The 20102-nt window shown below is 38.1% G+C and overlaps 3 protein-coding genes across 3 annotated transcripts; all 3 read right to left on the minus strand.

The window, feature by feature from the left end:
• Positions 1-2607: 2607 nt before the first annotated feature.
• LOC103512695 lies at positions 2608-15070 on the minus strand. Its single transcript, XM_026826090.1, has 13 exons — positions 14392-15070; positions 13775-14070; positions 10447-12658; positions 9771-10299; positions 9597-9684; positions 8336-9206; positions 7139-8205; positions 6317-6734; positions 4483-6275; positions 4018-4324; positions 3634-3949; positions 3278-3528; positions 2608-3068 (listed from the first exon to the last, which is right to left on the minus strand). Exons 1-13 carry the CDS (start codon positions 14654-14656, stop codon positions 2608-2610), a joined length of 8874 nt encoding a protein of 2957 aa, XP_026681891.1. The 5' UTR covers positions 14657-15070.
• LOC113468855 lies at positions 15058-16270 on the minus strand. The gene is made up of 3 exons (XM_026826091.1): positions 16214-16270; positions 15428-15692; positions 15058-15296 (listed from the first exon to the last, which is right to left on the minus strand). The coding sequence occupies exons 1-3, from the start codon at positions 16268-16270 to the stop codon at positions 15058-15060; spliced, it is 561 nt and encodes a 186-aa protein (XP_026681892.1).
• Positions 16271-16589: 319 nt separating this feature from the next.
• On the minus strand, positions 16590-20033 carry LOC113468856. Its single transcript, XM_026826092.1, has 7 exons — positions 19971-20033; positions 19369-19479; positions 18883-18989; positions 18070-18412; positions 17340-17570; positions 16971-17078; positions 16590-16664 (listed from the first exon to the last, which is right to left on the minus strand). Exons 1-7 carry the CDS (start codon positions 20031-20033, stop codon positions 16590-16592), a joined length of 1038 nt encoding a protein of 345 aa, XP_026681893.1.
• Between the last annotated feature and the right edge of the window lie 69 nt (positions 20034-20102).

Raw genomic sequence — 20102 nt, forward strand, 5'->3', positions numbered from 1 at the left:
AGAACCGAGTTATGGGATCAAAGGTCATTTGATATATTTTTTAAATAGGAAAATACCAGTAGACAGTCGTAATTGGGATCTGTCTCCTCTCAATGTTTGATATAATCATCGTTTACTATTCAATAATTTCACTTTGAAATGATGATTCATGGGAGAATTTTACTGTAGAGCTATATACCTAGCTCCATTTAAGTGTCAACTTGAAGGTCGAGGACCAAGAGGAAATGAAATTTTAAAACACACAACTTGAAAGTGACTCAAAAGATTAAAAAAAATTGAACTTTCAAGAGCCTAGTTGAAGTTTGTAATTTGCTCCTCAATAGGTAGGTAGGTAGGTATGTACGTACTATAAGTAAGCACCTAGGAACTACTGGAAAACTTTTCAATACCCAACAGGAGTGAAAACTATGCCACGAAGCATTTCCCTACAAAGAAGTCATTAGAAGGCGGAGGAAAAGTTGTTCCAAGTTTGAAATAATTTCCATAAATTCTCAAGCTTCGCTGTGTGCGATTGTTCACCAAATTTTCCTCGGAAGAAAGTTGAGTTTCCACAGGGAAAGTGGTAGAGGGTTCTAAGGAGAGGAAGAGAGTGGTAAGTCTCTACAGCTAGAGAAAGTGGTAGAGAACAGGGCCTTATTTAGGGAGGGTCTAAATAGAGGGGCTAAGGGGACTCGCCCCCCCCCCTCAGGGTCTTATTTTGTTCCTTTACTGAGGGCTGGATTCTAAAAATTTGGAGCATCTGCCTCCTCCCCTAAAGTCCCTGTTTGGATCATTACCCCCCACCCCCTCGATAAAATCCTGGATACGGGCCTGGCTGGGGAAAGGTTCTAGGAAGAGATTGGTAAGTTTCCACAGTGGAGAGAAAGGTGGTAAGGGGTTCGGGGGAATACCAAGGATCAAGGGAAGGGAAAAGTGTGCAAGTATTCGCGACTAGGAACAAATTACAAAAGAAACATTAAACATAGTTTCGTGATTGAGATTCTTCACGCTCAAGACTTTGATCTTTATCCTGCGGTCGTAAAGATTTGTCTTTAGGTAGAGGAACGTTTGACGCTGGCAAAGTTGATGGAGCAGCCTTCTCCTTTTCAAGGAATCTCTCAACAAGTTCTTTATCTTTCTTGGTCTCAACTGATTTTGCCTTCTCTTTCTTTCCAGGTTTCTTCGATTTCTTAGATGTTTCAGGAACTTCCACAGCGGTTTCAACGGTAATTTCTATTTGATCTCGGTCAGAAATGTTAATAGGTTCTGTAGATGTGAATATTAGTTTACCATCGCCTTCAGGTGACTCGATGAGTGAGGTTTTCACATTTATCTCGGATACAGTTGGTACGTCATGTATACGTGGAGAAGTTTGAGTAGACAACGTGATTGATTTATGTTCAGCCTCTACAGTGCTAGGGTGTACCTTTACATCTTCCAAGGAAGTAGTTATGGATTCTGCATCAAGAACACTAGAAGATTTGGGATGAGGTATTGATTTAGATGGTACTCCATCCGATTGTAGGGGTAAAGATTCAGTTTTTGATGATTCCCTGCCCTTAAGATTTGTCTCCGGAATCTTTGTATATTCATGTTGTTCAAATTTCACGTGTTTTTTCTTCTTTTTAGCTTTGTCAGGCTCAGTCAGAAATGTTAATAGGCTCTGTAGATGTAAATATTAGTTTACCATCGCCTTTAGGTGACTCGATGAGTGAGGTTTTCACATTTATCTCGGATACAGTTGGTACGTCATGTATACGTGGAGAGGTTTGAGTAGACAAAGTAATTGATTTGTGTTCAGCCTTTACAATGCTGGGGTATACCTTTACATCTTCCAAGGAAGTAGTTGTGGATTCTACATCAAGAGCACTAGAAGACTCAGGAAGAGGTATTGATTTAGATGGTGCTCCTTTATCCGATTGTATGGGTAAAGATTCAATTTTTGATGATTCTCTACCCTTAAGATTTGTCTCCGGAATCTTTGTATATTCATGTTCTTCAAATTCACGGCCTTGTTGTTCAAATTTCACGTGTTTTTTCTTCTTTTTAGCTTTGTCAGGCTCAGTATCAGAATGTTGAGTAGTGATAGTTGTGGTGACATCTACTTCAAACTCATCAGATGGTGCTCTTACATCTTCTAAGTCTGATGAGGAAGTAGTTGTGGTGTCTACACTGGAAGAGACGTCAGTTAAATTATCAGATACAGATTTGAGAGGTACAGATTCAGTTTTAAAGGTTACGCTTTCCGTTGGTTTCACCTCTCTCTTTGGACTTTCTGATGGCCCGGATCTTTCCTCAGAAATCTTTGTAAATTTGTGCGTTTTCTCTATACTTGTTCCTGGTTGTTTGCCAGTTGTATGCTTTTCACTTTGAACATCAATTTTTCGACTGGTTCAGGAGTTTTTCCTTCAAAAGGATCTGTTCTTTTGATAACTTTGGGGTCAGTGATTTCAGAGCTTTTTGTTATGTCTTTTGGTCCTTCAGATTTTATAACAACCTCTTGATTTTCATTTTCCTTTTCTTCTACAATTTCTTTGATCGTGATTTCTGTTGTAATATTGACATCGTGATCTGCAACCAGAGTTTCAGAAATGTATGACTCAGTGGTATTCGCCACAGTAGTAACAGTCATGGACTTAAATTTTGGAATTTCACGTGTTTCCTTTTCTTCTTAGTTTTATCATGATCTCCTGTAATAACATCAGAATCTGTTTCAACGTCTGGAATATTGATGGTCGCAGTTACATCTACTTCAACAATACCGGCTGAAGTTACATCTTCTATCGATACAGGAATGCTAGTTGTGGAGTCTACATCTTGAACACTGAAGGATGTTTCACTTGAATCATCAGGCCGGGATTTGTATTGTACTTCTTTATTCGAATCTTCAATTTCATATGAAGGTGATTTCAAAGATACCGATTCAGTTTTGACCTGGTTTTTTGTTTTCGTTTGAATCTCTTTTTCCGGACTCTTTGCAGGTGCATGTTCTTTCTCTGCAACATCTGTCGGTTCAAGATCTTTTTCTGGACTATACTTGTGGAATTTCATATGTTTTCTTTTCTTTTGAGTTGTATCACGATCAGTAGTAGGTGTTTGGCTACCTCCCGAGATGACATCGGAATCAGTTTCAAATGATGGAATATTTACAGTTGTGCTAACATCAACAACGATTTCTTCAGCTGATGATATGTTTTCGTTTGAATCTCTTTTTCCGGACTCTTTGCAGGTGCATGTTCTTTCTCTGTAACATCTGTAGGTTCAAGATCTTTTTCTGGACTATACTTATGGAATTTCATATGTTTTCTTTTCTTTTGAGTTGTATCACGATCAGTAGTAGTAGGTGTTTGGCTATCTCCCGAGATGACATCGGAATCAGTTTCAAATGATGGAATATTTACAGTTGTGCTAACATCAACAACGATTTCTTCAGCTGATGATATTCCTTCCTCTGGTGATGAAGGAGTTATAGACGAAGAAGTAGATTCTACATCAGTTGCTTCACTTGTATCAGCTAAATCTTTTGTTTTGCTCTTGGTAACTCCTTTCTCCGGACTCTTTGTAGGTTTATGTTCCTTCTCAGGACTCTTTGTAGGTTTATGTTCCTTCTCAGGACTCTTTGTAGGTTTATGTTCCTTCTCAGGGCTCTTTGTAGGTACAACTTCTTTCTCGGGACTCTTTGTAGGTTTATGTTCCTTCTCAGGACTCTTTGTAGGTTTATGTTCCTTCTCAGAACTCTTTGTAGGTTTATGTTCCTTCTCCGGACTCTTTGTAGGTTTATGTTCCTCCTCAGGACTCTTTGTAGGTTTATGTTCCTTTTCAGGACTCTTTGTAGGTTTATGTTCCTTTTCAGGACTCTTCGTAAATTTACGCTCGTTCTCTAGTCTTCGGGTGCACTCGATTTCTTCCTCGGGGATTCTGGTAGTAGGTTGGATGTCTTTTTCTGGACTGTACTTTTGGAATTTCACATGTTTCCTTCTCTTAGTTTTGTCATAAGTTGGATGTCTTTTTCTGGACTGTACTTTTGGAATTTCACATGTTTCCTTCTCTTAGTTTTGTCATGATCACCAGAGCTTTCAGTACTTTCCAAGTCTTGAATATTGATGGTAGAAGTCACAGCTACCTCGACTTCTTCAGGACTGTGTTTTTGAGATATTTCTCCTTCATTGTATGATATTTCAGAAGTACCTCTGATTGTAGATACCTCTACTTTACTACTGGTTTTTAGTTCTGGATAGCTTGAGTCATGTACATATTGAATCGGTGATAATTCTTCGGTGTTTGAAGACAAACTTTCTTCGGTAAAAGTGACATCAGTTGGGATATTGAATTGGACTTTTGTCAGATCTTGATTGTAGATACCTCTACTTTACTACTGGTTTTTAGTTCTGGATAGCTTGAGTCATGTACATATTGATTCGGTGATAATTCTTCGGTGTTTGAAGACAAACTTTCTTCGGTAAAAGTGACATCAGTTGGGATATTGAATTGGACTTTTGTCAGATCAATAACGCCTATTTTTGGAGTATCGATAGCAGATGTAGACTCTAGATGAATTTCTTGGAACGAAGTGATGGTTTCACCATGTGGTTGTGTCACATTGCCCAATACTTGATCCACGGCATCACTCATTGAATCTTCAGTTAACGAAAATATTTCGGAAGTACTCAGTGAATTATCTCCGTATTGGTGTGGTTGTAAGAAGACATTGGGAATTCTATCAACTGGTTGTTTCAGGTCAAAATCTTGAGGTGCTGTCTCAAACATGTCTTTACTAGGAGACTTGTCCTTATGTTGGTCATTCTTACCAGGTGGGAGTTTTGAGACTTCACTTTCCGGTTTTTTATCGTACTTCTTTTTATTTTTGTCAGGGTCAAGATCTTTACTGGTAGATATATTCAAGTCAAAAGTGGAATGCTCATGAGGTTGCTCTTCGCTGGATCCTTCGATTGAATACGTGTGGGCTGATGATTGTACAGAAATCTCATTTCCATCGCCAATTTCTTCATGAATTACAATGCTGTCAGAATGAAGCAATTGCTTGGCAATAGGATCCTGAGTTCCTGTAAGTAATTTGTTCTTTTCTTCTTCGCGAAGTTTTTCCGAATCCCAAGGTTCAACATGTTTTACAGGGGACTTTGGAGTGGACTCGAATGAGTCGTCTGATGGAATAGTTACATTAACTGTAGTGTCAAGAATCACTCTATTGATGTATTCAGGATCTGACGAAGAAATAGCAACTGAATCCCCAAGGGTTTCTATCAGAGATTTGGGAATATTGTGATCTTTTCGTTCATCGCTAATATTATCAAGTGTTTCACTAGTGTCTTTTTCTTTATCTACTGTAGATGGGACTTCACAGTCGGTATCTTTTTCATCCCTTAATTCTGTCATGGTAATTTCTGTTGCTACGTTAATTTTTGAGGTTTCTGAAACGGGTGGTAGGCTAGTTTGTACTTGTTGATTTTTTTCGGGAACTTTTTGTGTATGTTCAACCGGTTGTGACTCTTGATCTTCAATTGATCCCACTTTTGACTTCTTAGATTTTCTTTGTCCAGTATGTGTGTCTTTCGGAGCGGATTCTTTACCTGCCTGTTCTTTAGGTTTAGTAGAAGGCTTGGACTTTTTCCCGCCATATTTCTCTTCAGTTATTATGATTGTATCTTTTGCAGTGCATGGTTCCTTCTCAATAGATTTCCTACTGCTCTGAGGTACTATTATAGTTGTATCAATATTTACAACCGTTTTAGTGGGAATAATATCCACAATACTTTCAGAAAATGAAGTCTGAACTTCTTTGGGTTCTTTGTGAATATTTAATTGTTCATTTTTCAAGAATTCATCTGTAGTTTTGGGTTTATTGCTCTCTTCAATGTCTTTAGTAAAGTGTGTTAATGAAGTTTCTGGAGGTGAAGTAGTTACTTCCTCATTAGATTTCTTCTTCTTTTTCTCATCAGGTTTGTCCCTATTCTTAACGAGTTCCCGGTTTTCTTCAGTTATAGTAGATTGTTTTTCTTCAATCTTCGGATCATCAGTTGTGATTACGCTTTGTATGATCTCTTCAGGTCTAGCTTTTTCTTTTCCGTTTCTTTTACTTTTCTTATTTTTGCTTGATGTAACGTCCAATTCATCTTTAGGCTTAGAATCACTTAACGTGATATTAGTTTCTACAGTTACTGTCTCCGACTGAGGAGATTTTTCACTAATGACAGGCTGTGGTAATGTTGGCAAAAGTTCACTCTTGGTTTTTCTTTTGGGTTTCTGGTCTACAATCACGGATGTTTGAACAGTCGGGTCTTGAACACCATAGATACACGGGAGTGGCGTGCCAGTTCACTAATGACAGGCTGTGGTAGTGTTGGCAAAAGTTCACTCTTGGGTTTTCTTTTGGGTTTCTGGTCTACAATCACGGATGTTTGAACAGTCGGGTCTTGAACACCATAGATACACGGGAGTGGCGTGCCAGTTACTGTAGATTTATAGGGTTCACCATAATTATTCTTTTCGTATTGTAAAAAGTCGTCTACTATTTTATAAATGTCATTGCCCTCTACATTACCATCAGGTTGTTCAGAGCTCAATGATACTGATTTGTTCGGTAACTCAGCTGTCTCCACATTTTTATTTTTAGATTTCTTACTCTTCTTGGTTTTTTCATCCTCTAATTTTGGTTTAGATTTTTTACTTTCAGAAGTGTCTCGTACTAATGGAATTTCTTTTGGTATTTTGTCTGAAAGTACAATGTCTGTATCCACTTCTGGAGTTTTTCTACTGGTTCCATGGATACTTCGGAGTCATCTGCCTTTGGTTCTTTTTTATTAGTCTTCAGGGAAGTCTCTTTAGTATCGTCGGTATTTTGATCCAGGTGACTTTGATGAAATATTTCGTGCTTTAAAAAGACATTTGTTAGTTTGTAAACAGTCCACTTCTACAACTGTAGTGGTTGGAATGTCGACTGGTGATAATCCTCTGGAAAATTCATCTTTCGCAGTTGGTAAGGCAATATCAACTAGATCATTAGGCTTTTGAACTTCTACAGACACTGGAATATTATCCTGAAAAACGACTTTTTTGGATTTTTTGCTTTTAATAGTAGTTGTTTTCTCATCAACGAAACTTTCATCAGGTTCTTGAATATTTGTTCTGATTTCAAATCCACTTCTACAACTGTAGTGGTTGGAATGTCGACTGGTGATAATCCTCTGGAAAATTCATCTTTCGTAGTTGGTAAGGCAATATCAACTATATCATTAGGTTTTTGAATTTCTACAGACACTGGAATATTATCCTGAAAAACAACTTTTTTGGATTTTTTGCTTTTAATAGTAGTTGTTTTCTCATCAACGAAACTTTCATCAGGTTCTTGAATATTTGTTCTGATTTCAACTGTAAATTCCGCGTCCTTATCAGTATCAGGTATATTGGTTTTGATTTCTTCCGATACAACTTTATGACTTTTGTCTTTTCTTGTATTAATAACAGATTTAACCTTGGGACTTTCAACTAATTTTTCCTTAATTTTTTCATCGACTTTGTCATTAGTTTGTTTCCCTGTTTGGGTAACTTTGTCCGTCGATGGCTCTGTTGTTTTGTCATTCGCTTTCGATAAAACTTGGTCTTCACTTAATACGACCTTATGATATTCTTCTGGAGACTTCTTCTTTTCTGTTTTCTTGTGTTTTTCTTTCTTTTTAGGATCACCAGATTCTGGAGTAATATCAGAGGTTTTAGGTTTTGTTGAGTCAGGCTCGTTATTGTCCTTAGCAACTGTTGATTTTTCTTGGTTACTTTTGTCATCTTGTGATTTGGATGATACTTTGGTTGGTACTTTAGTTTTACTAATGGTTTCCTCAATACCAACATCACTGTCAGGTATATTGGTTTTGATTGTTTTAGTTTTGAAGGACTCAATATTACTTATTTCAGAAACAGAAGATTTTGCCTGAGTTTTTTGAACATTTGGACCGACTATATTTGCTTCAATTGCAATATCAACGTTCAAATTGCCATCACTTGACTCTGGTTGAGTATTTTCAATAGAATATTCTTTTTGCTCTTCTTCCTTGGTTTTCTTTCCCTTATCTTTCTTTGGTTCAGAATCATGACTTTCTTGGGTTTTTTCGCTATGATCAGTGAATTTAGGCTTTTTACTGTCAGGTTTACTTTTTGATGTTTTTTGCAAGGTTATTATTGCGTCAACATTAATAACGGTATCAACTTGAGAATCTTCTGTTAATGAAGTCTGAATAGATTTTGGTTCTACGTTTTCACCCGGAGTTGACTTTTCATAATTCAAAAAGTCCTTCATCCAAGGTTATTATTGCGTCAACATTAATAACGGTATCAACTGGAGAATCTTCTGTTAATGAAGTCTGAATAGATTTTGGTTCTACGTTTTCACCCGGAGTTGACTTTTCATAATTCAAAAAGTCCTTCATCACTTTGTATTTATCCGTATCATCAGATATATCTTCAATAACTTTTTCAGTGATGTCTGATGCTGCAATAGTTTTGACTTTTTTATGTTTCTTATCTTTTTTAGAAAGTGGTGTTTCAACAATTGTTGTTGCATTGCTTTCGGGCCGAGTCTTGTTTTCATCTGTTTCAGTTATGACGACTTGTGTATGAACATCATTTTTCAAGTCGTCTGCGTTGGCATTATCATCTTTGAAGGTGGTTTGAACCAAAACTGTAGTAATTTCTTTTTGTTCGTCATGAGATCCCTTATTATTTTGTTCCTTTTCTAAAACAGGTTTCCTGTCTGTGTGAGAAGTCTCTGGCTCTATTTTTCCTTTAGTCAGAGATGGATCTCTCATGTCTTCAGAAGGAAAAGTTTTGGATTTTGTTACTTTATTTTCTTTCTTTTGGGGTTTTTGTTTTATTTCATGATCCGTTTGTGTACTTGAGCTGGCAGGAGCTTTTACTTCAAATTTCGTAGGAAGATCGCTACTAATTGAACTACCCTGGACAGATGTGGTGAAAAATTGATTTGTATCCTGTTTCACTATTGTTATTTCTGGTGCCTGAGATTCAATAGAAAGTAGCCCTTTGGAATCAATACTAGACTTTGGTTCTGATTCTTCGTCTGATGTTATTTCAGTTATAGTTACTCCCTCAGGGTCAGTATCATTGGAATCTTTAGAAGATTTTACGGTGACAATTTTTTCACCAAAACGTACTGTGCGAGTCCCACTCACTCGAGTAACATTGGTTGTGCGTACATTCATTTCTTCAAACGCTTGATTTTCTTTCTTTTGTGGTTTTTGTTTTATTTCATGATCCGTTTGTGTACTTGAGCTAGCAGGAGTTTTTACTTCAAATTTCGTAGGAAGATCGCTACTAATTGAACTACCCTGGACAGATGTGGTGAAAAATTGATTTGTATCCTGTTTCACTATTGTTATTTCTGGTGCCTGAGATTCAATAGAAAGTAGCCCTTTGGAATCAATACTAGACTTTGGTTCTGATTCTTCGTCTGATGTTATTTCAGTTATAGTTACTCCCTCAGGGTCAGTATTATTGGAATCTTTAGAAGATTTTACAGTGACAATTTTTTCACCAAAACGTACTGTGCGAGTCCCACTCACTCGAGTAACATTGGTTGTGCGTACATTCATTTCTTCAAACGCTTTATTTACATCGCCCAAGGTGATACCAGATGTTTCAGACTTCCGTATAACAGTTTTAGTAACAACTGTAGAAGACCTTTGGGAAACCCACACACCAGACTTTGTTATGACTGTTGATTTTCAGACTTCCGTATAACAGTTTTAGTAACAACTGTAGAAGACCTTTGGGAAACCCACACACCAGACTTTGTTATGACTGTTGATTTCAAATTGACGGACGAAGATTCTGGGTCTTGAGCAGTAGCAGTCTGAGTTGACATTACAGATTGTGCACTAGAAAGTGATGAGTCACTCAAATCAATTGGGACCATTTCAATGATGGGTTTAGATCTTTCATCGAGGTCTGAAGAACTTGTTGTTGAAGTAGTCACTATGACTTGCTGCGTTGTGCCCGAGTCAGTTTCATTATCTGGAATGTACCCACCACTCGTTTGATAGGTTTGACTCGTAGAATGAACACTTGTTCTGAATACTTGATCAGGATCTGTATAAATTTGAGTCGAGATTTGTTGATAACCACCAATATATGGAACAGATATGTCGAGATCAGATGTCTTTTCTGATATTGGCACAATAGGAGTTTCAACTGATGTTTCCTGTTTATCATTTACACTTACTGAAGCCTTTTCAGGCGAATCCTGTAATATAGGATCAACAGCCTTTCCAGACTTAGGTTTTGTTATTTTCTTACCCTTTTGAAGTCCATCATGAAGCTCTGTTTTATTTTCGGTTTTTTTAATTTCCTGTTTATCATTTACACTTACTGAAGCCTTTTCAGGCGAATCCTGTAATATAGAATCAACAGCCTTTCCAGACTTAGGTTTTGTTATTTTCTTACCCTTTTGAAGTCCATCATGAAGCTCTGTTTTATTTTCGGTTTTTTTAGGAGGTGAAGGCTCAGTGTGTTTGTCCTTTGACGTTTTTCCTTCTTTAGATGTTTTATCCGAAGGTAAATCTTTTTCCTTTTTAAACACAGAAAATATTTTCTTGGTTATTTTAGTCGGGCCACTATGTACAATGGTGGTTCCAGATTCAGAATATTGTACTTCATTTTCGGTACTTGGTTCACTTTCTTGATCATGTGGTTCTACGTTTGCATCAATTGTGCTCTCGATGGTAATTTTCAAATGATCAACATTTGTGTCTAAAGGTTCTTGTACAATAGACACTTCTGAACTATCTGATTGCCTCTCTGAGATAGTAGTAGAAGAAGCGCCTACTGTCTTGATTGGCTTCTTTGCTTTTTTATGAGAAGGCATTTTTTCTTGTGAGCTTCTATCAATTAGTTCGTCAGCTTTCACACTATCTTTGATCTTATCTCTGATATTATCGTCACTAGAGGTAGTGCTAGGTTCAGAAGTTTGAGGTTGTTTCGCCAAAGATTTGCCAGGCTGTATAGTGACTTTTTTGATCAACTTTTCAATAGTGGATGAAGTGGGTTCATCTTTTTCTTGAGATGAAAACGAGGTTTGAGTTTGTTTCATCTCTATTTGTTTCGATATCAAAGATTTGCCAGGCTGTATAGTGACTTTTTTGATTAACTTTTCAATAGTGGATGAAGTGGGTTCATCTTTTTCTTGAGATGAAAACGAGGTTTGAGTTTGTTTCATCTCTATTTGTTTCGATAGAGTGTCTTGTTGGTCTTTCTCGTTTTTCTTTCCTCGCTTTTTGAGTTCAAGTTTCAAAGTGTCATTGAACTCTCTTGATACAGAACGATCTCTGCTCTTACTTCTATCTCTGCGTGATATGCCGATACTTAATGTCGCTATGTTGTTATTATTGTCTTTGGTTATCTCGCTTGGATTTTCCGAAAGCAATTCTATGCCCATACTACTCGATTCTCCTGCGACATGATATTGATCGTTTGGTGAAATACAAATACTTCCGGTAACTTCAGTTGGGTTCGTTGTATCTAAACTTGAACTCTGTTGTTCTGATGAACTACTGTCAACACTAATATGTCGTTTAGTTCTAGACTTTCCCTTCTTTTCTGGTTTAGTTTCTAGAGGAAAAGTGTTTTCAGTAGAGGGACTTTGAACAGAATTTTCTGGACCAGAAGCCCCAGAGCTTTCAGCAGTTTTAGCTAAATCAATATTAGGATCGGGATCAGATGCCTCAGAAGAAATTGTGAATGATACATTAAGATCCGGATCGGTAAATAAAATAGGACTTGCCATTATTTTTGTCACTATCTTTTGCGATTTTCCCTCTCTTTGATTAATATTCACAGTTGGGTTGCTCAGAGGACTAGATCTACCGGCCCCTTTGTCATTGTCAGTGGCTTGCTCTGTTCTATTTTTACTGCGGGATCGTCTACTTTTTCGATTGTTCTGTATAGGATACAGAGAATCTTGGGGGACAGATGAATTCGCCTCATTACCAAATTCTCTTTTCTTTAACTCACTTTTCATCATGTCCCTGTATTCTTTGGTTACATTTTTATCGACAAACTTTTCTCTACTCCTACTTCGACTACGTGCAGGGATGTCGATTTTCAAAGTATCTGTACTTGCCGAGGGGTTTTGTTCTCTGTTGCGACTTTTACTTCTTTCTCTTTTCACTCCGGTAACTTTCAACAAAGTGCTTGACTTTCCATTTTCATTGGGTGTGGTTATTTGTATTGGGATGTGTTGAGTCATATTCTTTGTTCCTTTCATGTTTGCATTCATCTTGATTGGGTTTTTATCAGATGAGATAGCTTCAAAAGATAGTTCCATGTCACCCGTACTATTTTTAGTGTCACTTACCAATTCTTCACAGGATTCATTAGATCCATTGTCTTCAACTTTAACAATTTCCTTTTCAGCCTTTGACGAAGCAAGATCTTCATCAGTAACAATTGGATTTATTTTTACATCACTTAGTGTGGAACCTTGTACTGTAAATGTGTCCTGTACAAATCCCACTCCCTTGTGAGCCTCATTTTTGTCACTGACATTTACTTTGTTTTCATTTGATTGTTCGTGAATAATAATGTTGACCTTTTCTTCTTCATGACATGGTTCATCGCCACTGACGATTATGATCGGTCTATCAACTGCAGTGTCTACCATCATCCGTGATTGACTATTTTCTTGTCCACTTACAACAATAGTAGGTGTATCAAATTTTGAGACTTCAGCAAGGGGCGGTTGAGTATTTTGACTATCCCTTTTATCTGTAGCAATGTCTTTTGAATCATCACTTCTATCAGAGTTAGATTTCCTTGTTCCACTTCTACCTCTTCTAGGCTGTTGTGCTTTCAACGTAGAAGCTTTATATTCATCAATCCGTGTTTCATTACTCATCTTTTCATTATGCTCCTGATCGGTTGGTTTTGCACGAATTTCTTCGTGCTTTGTATCTTTCCTTTTACTTTCACTTTTCATAAGATCACGATATTCTTTAGTGACAGACTTATCGGTTAGGTTACTCCGACTTCTACTTCGTTCTCGGAAGTTAAATTCAGTTTCCAAAGAGTCAACGGCTGGTGATTTGGACCGTTTGGTGTTACTTCTGCTTCTTCTTAAACCAACTTGGAGAGTCTCCATTTTGTTATGTTCACGATCTGGTTCCATTTCCATTCCTCCTGTTTCTTTTTTATCTTTCATCAGGTCACCTTGTGTCATTTTATTCTTATTTCTACTTCTACTTCTAACTCGTTTTCCTCCTTCGACTCTCAACAAGTCTGGTTTATTTTGCTCCTCGTGTTTTAGATTAGACTGATTTGTTAAAACTGTTGTTACAACCGTTTCAACGGTGGCAGTGGTAAGCACGGGTTCAGTAATGTTGCGGACTTTGAAGAGCTTGTCTCACTATAGCTGGACTTATAAGCTCTCGAAGATCATCATCGGGTTCAGTTTTGTATTCACTTGAGATGAAATGCTTTGAAGAGCTTGTCTCACTATAGCTGGACTTATAAGCTCTCGAAGATCATCATCGGGTTCAGTTTTGTATTCACTTGGGGGAAGTAGATTTTGTGATTCAGACTGAGAAGCTTGAGAGACTTCTACAAAGTCCGAGATTTTTTGAAGAGCTTGTCTGACTATAGCTGGACTTAAAAGCTCTCGAAGATCATGATCGGGTTCAGTTTTGTATTCACTTGGGGGAAGTAGATTTTGTGATTCAGACTGAGAAGCTTGAGAGACTTCTACAAAGTCCGAGATTTTATCAACTGCAGTGTCTACCATCATCCGTGATTGACTATTTTCTTGTCCACTTACAACAATAGTTGGTGTATCAAATTTTGAGACTTCAGCAAGGGGCGGTTGAGTATTTTGACTATCCCTTTTATCTATAGCAATGTCTTTTGAATCATCACTTCTATCAGAGTTAGATTTCCTTGTTCCACTTCTACCTCTTCTAGGCTGTTGTGCTTTCAACGTAGAAGTTTTATATTCGTCAATCTGTGTTTCATTACTCGTCTTTTCATTATGAGACTCCTGATCGGTTGGTTTTGCACGAATTTCTTCGTGCTTTGTATCTTTCCTTTTACTTTCACTTTTCATAAGATCACGATATTCTTTACATCAATAGCCCCCTTTTTTGTCTCTATTTTTCCATTTATTGTATTTACCTAATTGTAATTTAAAATGTTCAAAATAAAATAAAGAAAGTATTGGCATCACATGGTATCTTAAGGCTAAATATTGAGAAATCACATTGACTGATCTCAGGTACCATAAGCTTTGTACAAAACAATACAACGTAGAAGCTTTATATTCATCAATCCGTGTTTCATTACTCATCTTTTCATTATGCTCCTGATCGGTTGGTTTTGCACGAATTTCTTCGTGCTTTGTATCTTTCCTTTTACTTTCACTTTTCATAAGATCACGATATTCTTTAGTGACAGACTTATCGGTTAGGTTACTCCGACTTCTACTTCGTTCTCGGAAGTTAAATTCAGTTTCCAAAGAGTCAACGGCTGGTGATTTGGACCGTTTGGTGTTACTTCTGCTTCTTCTTAAACCAACTTGGAGAGTCTCCATTTTGTTATGTTCACGATCTGGTTCCATTTCCATTCCTCCTGTTTCTTTTTTATCTTTCATCAGGTCACCTTGTGTCATTTTATTCTTATTTCTACTTCTACTTCTAACTCGTTTTCCTCCTTCGACTCTCAACAAGTCTGGTTTATTTTGCTCCTCATGTTTTAGATTAGACTGATTTGTTAAAACTGTTGTTACAACCGTTTCAACGGTGGCAGTGGTAAGCACGGGTTCAGTAATGTTGCGGATAGTTTCCTTGGGTGCCGATGGGTTAGTATCAAAATTAACATCTGCTGAACAGGTTGCAGCGTCAAGATTTTCATTGAGTATTGTTTCTTTAGCTTTTTTGACAACAGTTGTTTCAGCTAAATCACGCAGATTTATTTCTTGTTTGTCTACAGAGTCATTTTTAGTCAATTGTTGAGTTGTACTGTTATTTCCAGTAGTTTGTATGTTTATTTCAACGCCAGACTGAAATTGGTTCAAATTTTTACTGTCTTGTTCAGTTTGTCTACAGAGTCATTTTTAGTCACTTGTTGAGTTGTACTGTTATTTCCAGTAGTTTGTATGTTTATTTCAACGCCAGACTGAAATTGGTTCAACTTTTTACTGTTCTGTTCATCATTTTTACGTTTACCATTCTTAGTCGATGCACTATTTTCTCTTTTATCAGTGTCTTGTTGGTCTTTCTCGTTTTTCTTTCCTCGCTTTTTGAGTTCATGTTTCAAAGTGTCATTGAGTCTTGTTCATCATTTTGTTTGCGTTTGCCATTCTTAGTCGACGCACTATTTTCTCTTTTATCAGTGTCTTGTTGGTCTTTCTCGTTTTTCTTTCCTCGCTTTTTGAGTTCATGTTTCAAAGTGTCATTGAACTCTCTTGATACAGAACGATCTCTGCTCTTACTTCTATCTCTGCGTGATATGCCGATACTTAATGTCGCTTTGTCTCCTTTGTTCTCAGAACGTTTTGTAGATTGTACATTGTTTTTATCGTGTTCAGGGGTTTGTTGAGCTATGACTATGCTACTGCTAGGCTCAGTATTGGGATCATCTTCAACAATATGGCTTGAAGTGGCGGTAGTATTAGGGTTGTCAGAACCACCTCGCACCTCCCGTTCCTAGAACAATATTAGACGAGAGGCACTGCGTCAGGAGTTCCTCTTTGTAACAGAAGCTTGATTCTTTCCATGCGGGCTGCTATCTTGCTTTGGAGAACTCTTAAATTTTCGGAACACGCCTGTAAGAGTCCCATACATAGCAGCACAGTGTTAGAGTCAGGGGAAGAGATAAGTACGAGACAGCGTACTTGATTTCTCTTGTGTCAAGTGAAAAAGAAATGAAAGACAAGGGAAGGAAGTGTGTGGTAGAAAATGTGTATGCGTTTTTCTCTACGAATACCAAAGTACCTAAACATTTTCACACCGATTTTAAGAGAAATTTTCATAACTGAGAGATGTAGTTTTCCGAAAACTAACGAATCACATATTATATGTTCACTTCAACAACCTTACCTATCTTCCTACCTAGGATATGACTCCTCGACAAGAAGTCATTTTACAACCTATTCAAGAAACAGAGTCTGAAACAAACAGTCAAGTCTATATGAAAGAAAATAAGATATAGCAATGTATGGACTTACGTTAAGCTGGTGGGAGGTTTCGGGTTTCAACAGATTACTCATTAAAGGTGATGACATGGTTCGAAAAACCGAGAATTACCTATTTTTTTACCTGATGAGATTTCACAGCTTTTGAATTATCTATCTGATTTTTGATCCCTAGTAAATCAAGTTAGAATACAGTCGACATTAGGCACATTATGTAAATTTATTTTTATTTCCTTGTATAATTTATTACATTACCTATGTAAAAATTTAAATAAAAAAATCAATTACAAAAACAAAAAACATAAATAAAAACAAACATAATAATGTGCATAACGTAAAATAATAAAAATACATTGCACCAACTTACCTTTCAATTAAAATTTAAAACACAATTCGCACACACTTACCTTCAACTGTTTAGGAGACTCATCACCCCACGCTCTTTAAAGAGAGCTTGAAAGATTTTTTGAGTGTCAAAGTCGACCTGCGTTTTCGAGTGGTAAAGGGGTTAATAGAATAGGCCTCTTAGGAAGCCCATAACGCATTAATGTCATCACGTTTAAGATCCAACTTTTTTTTCCAGGTGACAATTTTTTCTTCTTCTTCGACTGTAAAGTTGTGTCCACACATAGTCGACCGGCTATCAATCGATGTCGATTGAACCGTCCACACTGCCTCGACAACATGGATTCACCTTAGCGATCGACTTTGTTTGGACACACCTTAAGACCTTTTTTAAGCCCCCTGAATTTTCACTTCTCTCAAAGCATTGTCAAACATTCTCTCTCACCTGTACAGTGTTGCATGCACGGGTCAACTTCTGTATGTTGTTATGCAGCGTTGCCAGCGTGGCAGCCGGTTCCTCTTCCACTTGACATGTGGTCAGTAGACTCCTCGCCTTGTCCAGGGATGCTTGCAGGGTTTGATAGACTTCGGCTGTCTGCTCCAAGGATGCTTGGCGGGACCTGGCGTTGTTGAGGAGGTTACGTAGCTTCTGTTTGAGTTCTTGGACGGAGCTGTTCAGTTCATCGCGATGTGGAGGGGAGAGGGAGGTGGAGATGAGGTCTGTCTTGTCCTTCAGCTTGATACCGACCAGGTCGTGAATGGCTGGCTCACACTCGAAGAATTTCTGAAACACAAATTTATGTAGACTCCTCGCCTTGTCCAGGGATGCTTGCAGGGTTTGATAGACTTCGGCTGTCTGTTCCAAGGATGCTTGGCGGGACCTGGCATTGTTGAGAAGGTTACGTAGCTTCTGTTTGAGTTCTTGCACGGAGCTGTTCAGTTCATCGCGATGTGGAGGGGAGAGGGAGGTGGACATGAGGTCTGTCTTGTCCTTCAGCTTGATACCGACCAGGTCGTGAATGGCTGGCTCACACTCGAAGAATTTCTGAAACACAAATTTATGGTTTTAGAATGAAGCATGCTGGAAATGTGACGAACAAATGCTTTTCACCAAAAGTCCTTTGCGGCAACCTCTGTGGGCAAGTGGGTATCAAGCAACATCCGCCTCCGTGGCCGACTGGGTATCACACTAGGCCACGGAGGTCCCGGGTTCGATTCCCGGCGGGATCGAAGTTTTTTCGGCTCTGTGCTTGGAGTTCCGGAATGGTATCACACTAGGCCACGGAGGTCCCGGGTTCGATTCCCGGCGGGATCGAAGTTTTTTCGGCTCTGTGCTTGGAGTTCCGGAATGCACTAAGCCTTGTGAGGACAATTGAGTGGCTACTTTAATTGAGTAGCGACCAGTGGCGGCATTACCAGTGTAAAAAGATTATTGATAGATGGAAATTGGTTTCAGAGGAAGCACTTGTAATGCTGTGATATCCACAAAAAGTTGTGAAAAGGCTCTGCTTTATCACAAAGAAAGTCAGGATGAAGAAACTTACTTTGTGTTTGTCCAAGGCGGCCGCTATGTTGATAATATTAACCGCACTATTATCCGCCAGGAACTTGTCCGCATCCTGTAGCCACGCGTTGAACTGGTTCACTATGCCTTCGTACTCCTTGCGTGCTGTCTTCTGATTGGTCAAATAGGTTTCCCTGTTCTTCAGCTCTCCTGGCAGAGTACCACGGAGAGAATTCAGTTCACTTAGAGATTCCTTGAGGCGATCGGGAATGGACATGTTCTTGCATTTGTCCTGGATTTTCTTGCCCTTCTCGAGATATTCTCGTACTCTTTCCGTGCTGTCTTCTGATTGGTCAAATAGGTTTCCCTGTTCTTCAGCTCTCCTGGCAGAGTACCACGGAGAGAGTTCAGTTCACTTAGAGATTCCTTGAGGCGATCGGGAATGGACATGTTCTTGCATTTGTCCTGGATTTTCTTGCCCTTCTCGAGATATTTTTCCTACCTAGGATATGACTCTCCTCAACAAGAAGTCATTTTACAACCTATTCAAGAAACAGAGTCTGAAATAAACAGTCAAGTCTATATGAAAGAAAGAAGATATAGCAATGTATGGACAGCCCTAAAAGATGTGTTAAGCTTATACAAATGTTAACCTTAAACCGATAAGGTTCGTTCTCGGAACAGCTTTTTACTTTCCTTATTTCCTTTTGGGTACTTGAGTTTGTTCGTCCCTCGATAACTCTCCCGAACTAGTTCGCCACCAAAGGTGCCGTAGTTGTTGACCGATGTTCGCCAGAAAAGTTAGCCTATCAAAGACAATAGTTAAAACGGATAATTTTCACTTACCTCTTGCACTAGATCTGCAGGGACTACTCCCTGGGAGCTAACGTAAGCTTCCTGGGTATTCTTGCTCAAATCCTTGACTTTACGTGTATGCTTGTTCACGAAAGATGTCAATTCCTGAAACAGCGACGAAGATAAGCTTTGTTTAAAACCGAGAATTACCTATTTTTTTACCTGATGAGATTTCACAGCTTTTGAATTATCTATCTGATTTCTGAAGGGTAATTTTTGATCCCTAGTAAATCAAGTTAGAATACAGTCGACATTAGGCACATTATGTAAATTTATTTTTATTTCCTTGTATAATTTATTACATTACCTATGTAAAAATTTAAATAAAAAAATCAATTACAAAAACAAAAAAATAAATAAAACTTCCTACCTAGGATATGATTCCTCAACAAAAGTCATTTTACAACCTATTCAAGAAACAGAGTCTGAAATAAACAGTCAAGTCTATATGAAAGAAAGAAGATATAGCAATGTATGGACTTACGTTAAGCTGGTGGGAGGTTTCGGGTTTCAACAGATTACTCATTAAAGGTGATGACATGGTTCGCATTTGACTTTCCGTTTCTGAGACTTGCTGGTGAAGTTGTTGGATTTCCTACACGGGGGAAAAACAATGGATTCGTTTGAATATTACAAATGTCATTTTCTGGAGTTCCCGTGTTGACCCAGTACCTAAATCGGAAGTATTGTGATTATTCTCGCACATCTGATGAGAGAAATACTACGATATGCTTAACTGCGACTGAGCTTAACCCAACTTTTAGGGCGGTTTTTCTTCTACACCTAAACCTTAGAGTGGGCTTTTTGTACGTAGTTAAGCATCCCTTACCTGTTGGTAATGTTCTATTTCGTTTGAATATTACAAATGTGACCCAGTACCTAAATCAGAAGTATTGTGATTATTCTCACACATCTGATGAGAGAAATACTACGATATGCTCAACTGCGACTGAGCTTAACCCAATTTTTAGGGCGGTTTTTCTTCTACACCTAAACCTTAGAGTGGGCTTTTTGTACGTAGTTAAGCATCCCTTACCTGTTGGTAATGTTCTAGCACTTTTCCCTCAAATCCTAATTAAAATATACTCTGACTATCAAGCCTGATTTCTCATGATTATCGGCCGGGACCAAATCACTTGAGTCACGCATATTGAGTGACACTGACCAAGACAACAACAATCTTTTTCAGACGCTGCCATGCTTTCAACTTCCCTCTCC

The sequence above is a fragment of the Diaphorina citri genome, unplaced genomic scaffold (genome assembly GCF_000475195.1).
Source record: "Diaphorina citri unplaced genomic scaffold, Diaci psyllid genome assembly version 1.1 scaffold874, whole genome shotgun sequence".
NCBI classification, from domain to species: domain Eukaryota; kingdom Metazoa; phylum Arthropoda; class Insecta; order Hemiptera; family Psyllidae; genus Diaphorina; species Diaphorina citri.

Excerpts from the sequence above, each read along its gene's own strand:
- LOC103512695 (XM_026826090.1), bottom strand. The coding sequence starts at position 14,656 with ATGACACAAGGTGACCTGATGAAAGATAAAAAAGAAACAGGAGGAATG. Across the intron at positions 9,207-9,596 it reads TAAATAAAGCGTTTGAAGAA|ATGAATGTACGCACAACCAA; the intron begins ATGAATGTACGC and ends GCGTTTGAAGAA. Across the intron at positions 4,325-4,482 it reads CAAAAATAGGCGTTATTGAT|CTGACAAAAGTCCAATTCAA; the intron begins CTGACAAAAGTC and ends TACAATCAAGAT.
- LOC113468856 (XM_026826092.1), bottom strand. The coding sequence starts at position 20,033 with ATGCGTGACTCAAGTGATTTGGTCCCGGCCGATAATCATGAGAAATCA. Across the intron at positions 18,990-19,368 it reads AAACCTCCCACCAGCTTAAC|GAATTGACATCTTTCGTGAA; the intron begins GTAAGTCCATAC and ends TCGCTGTTTCAG. Across the intron at positions 17,079-17,339 it reads TGCAAGCATCCCTGGACAAG|GCGAGGAGTCTACTGACCAC; the intron begins GCGAGGAGTCTA and ends TCCCTGGACAAG.
- LOC113468855 (XM_026826091.1), bottom strand. The coding sequence starts at position 16,270 with ATGTCATCACCTTTAATGAGTAATCTGTTGAAACCCGAAACCTCCCAC. Across the intron at positions 15,693-16,213 it reads AAACCTCCCACCAGCTTAAC|GAACGGGAGGTGCGAGGTGG; the intron begins GTAAGTCCATAC and ends ATATTGTTCTAG. Across the intron at positions 15,297-15,427 it reads GTTCAATGACACTTTGAAAC|ATGAACTCAAAAAGCGAGGA; the intron begins ATGAACTCAAAA and ends ACACTTTGAAAC.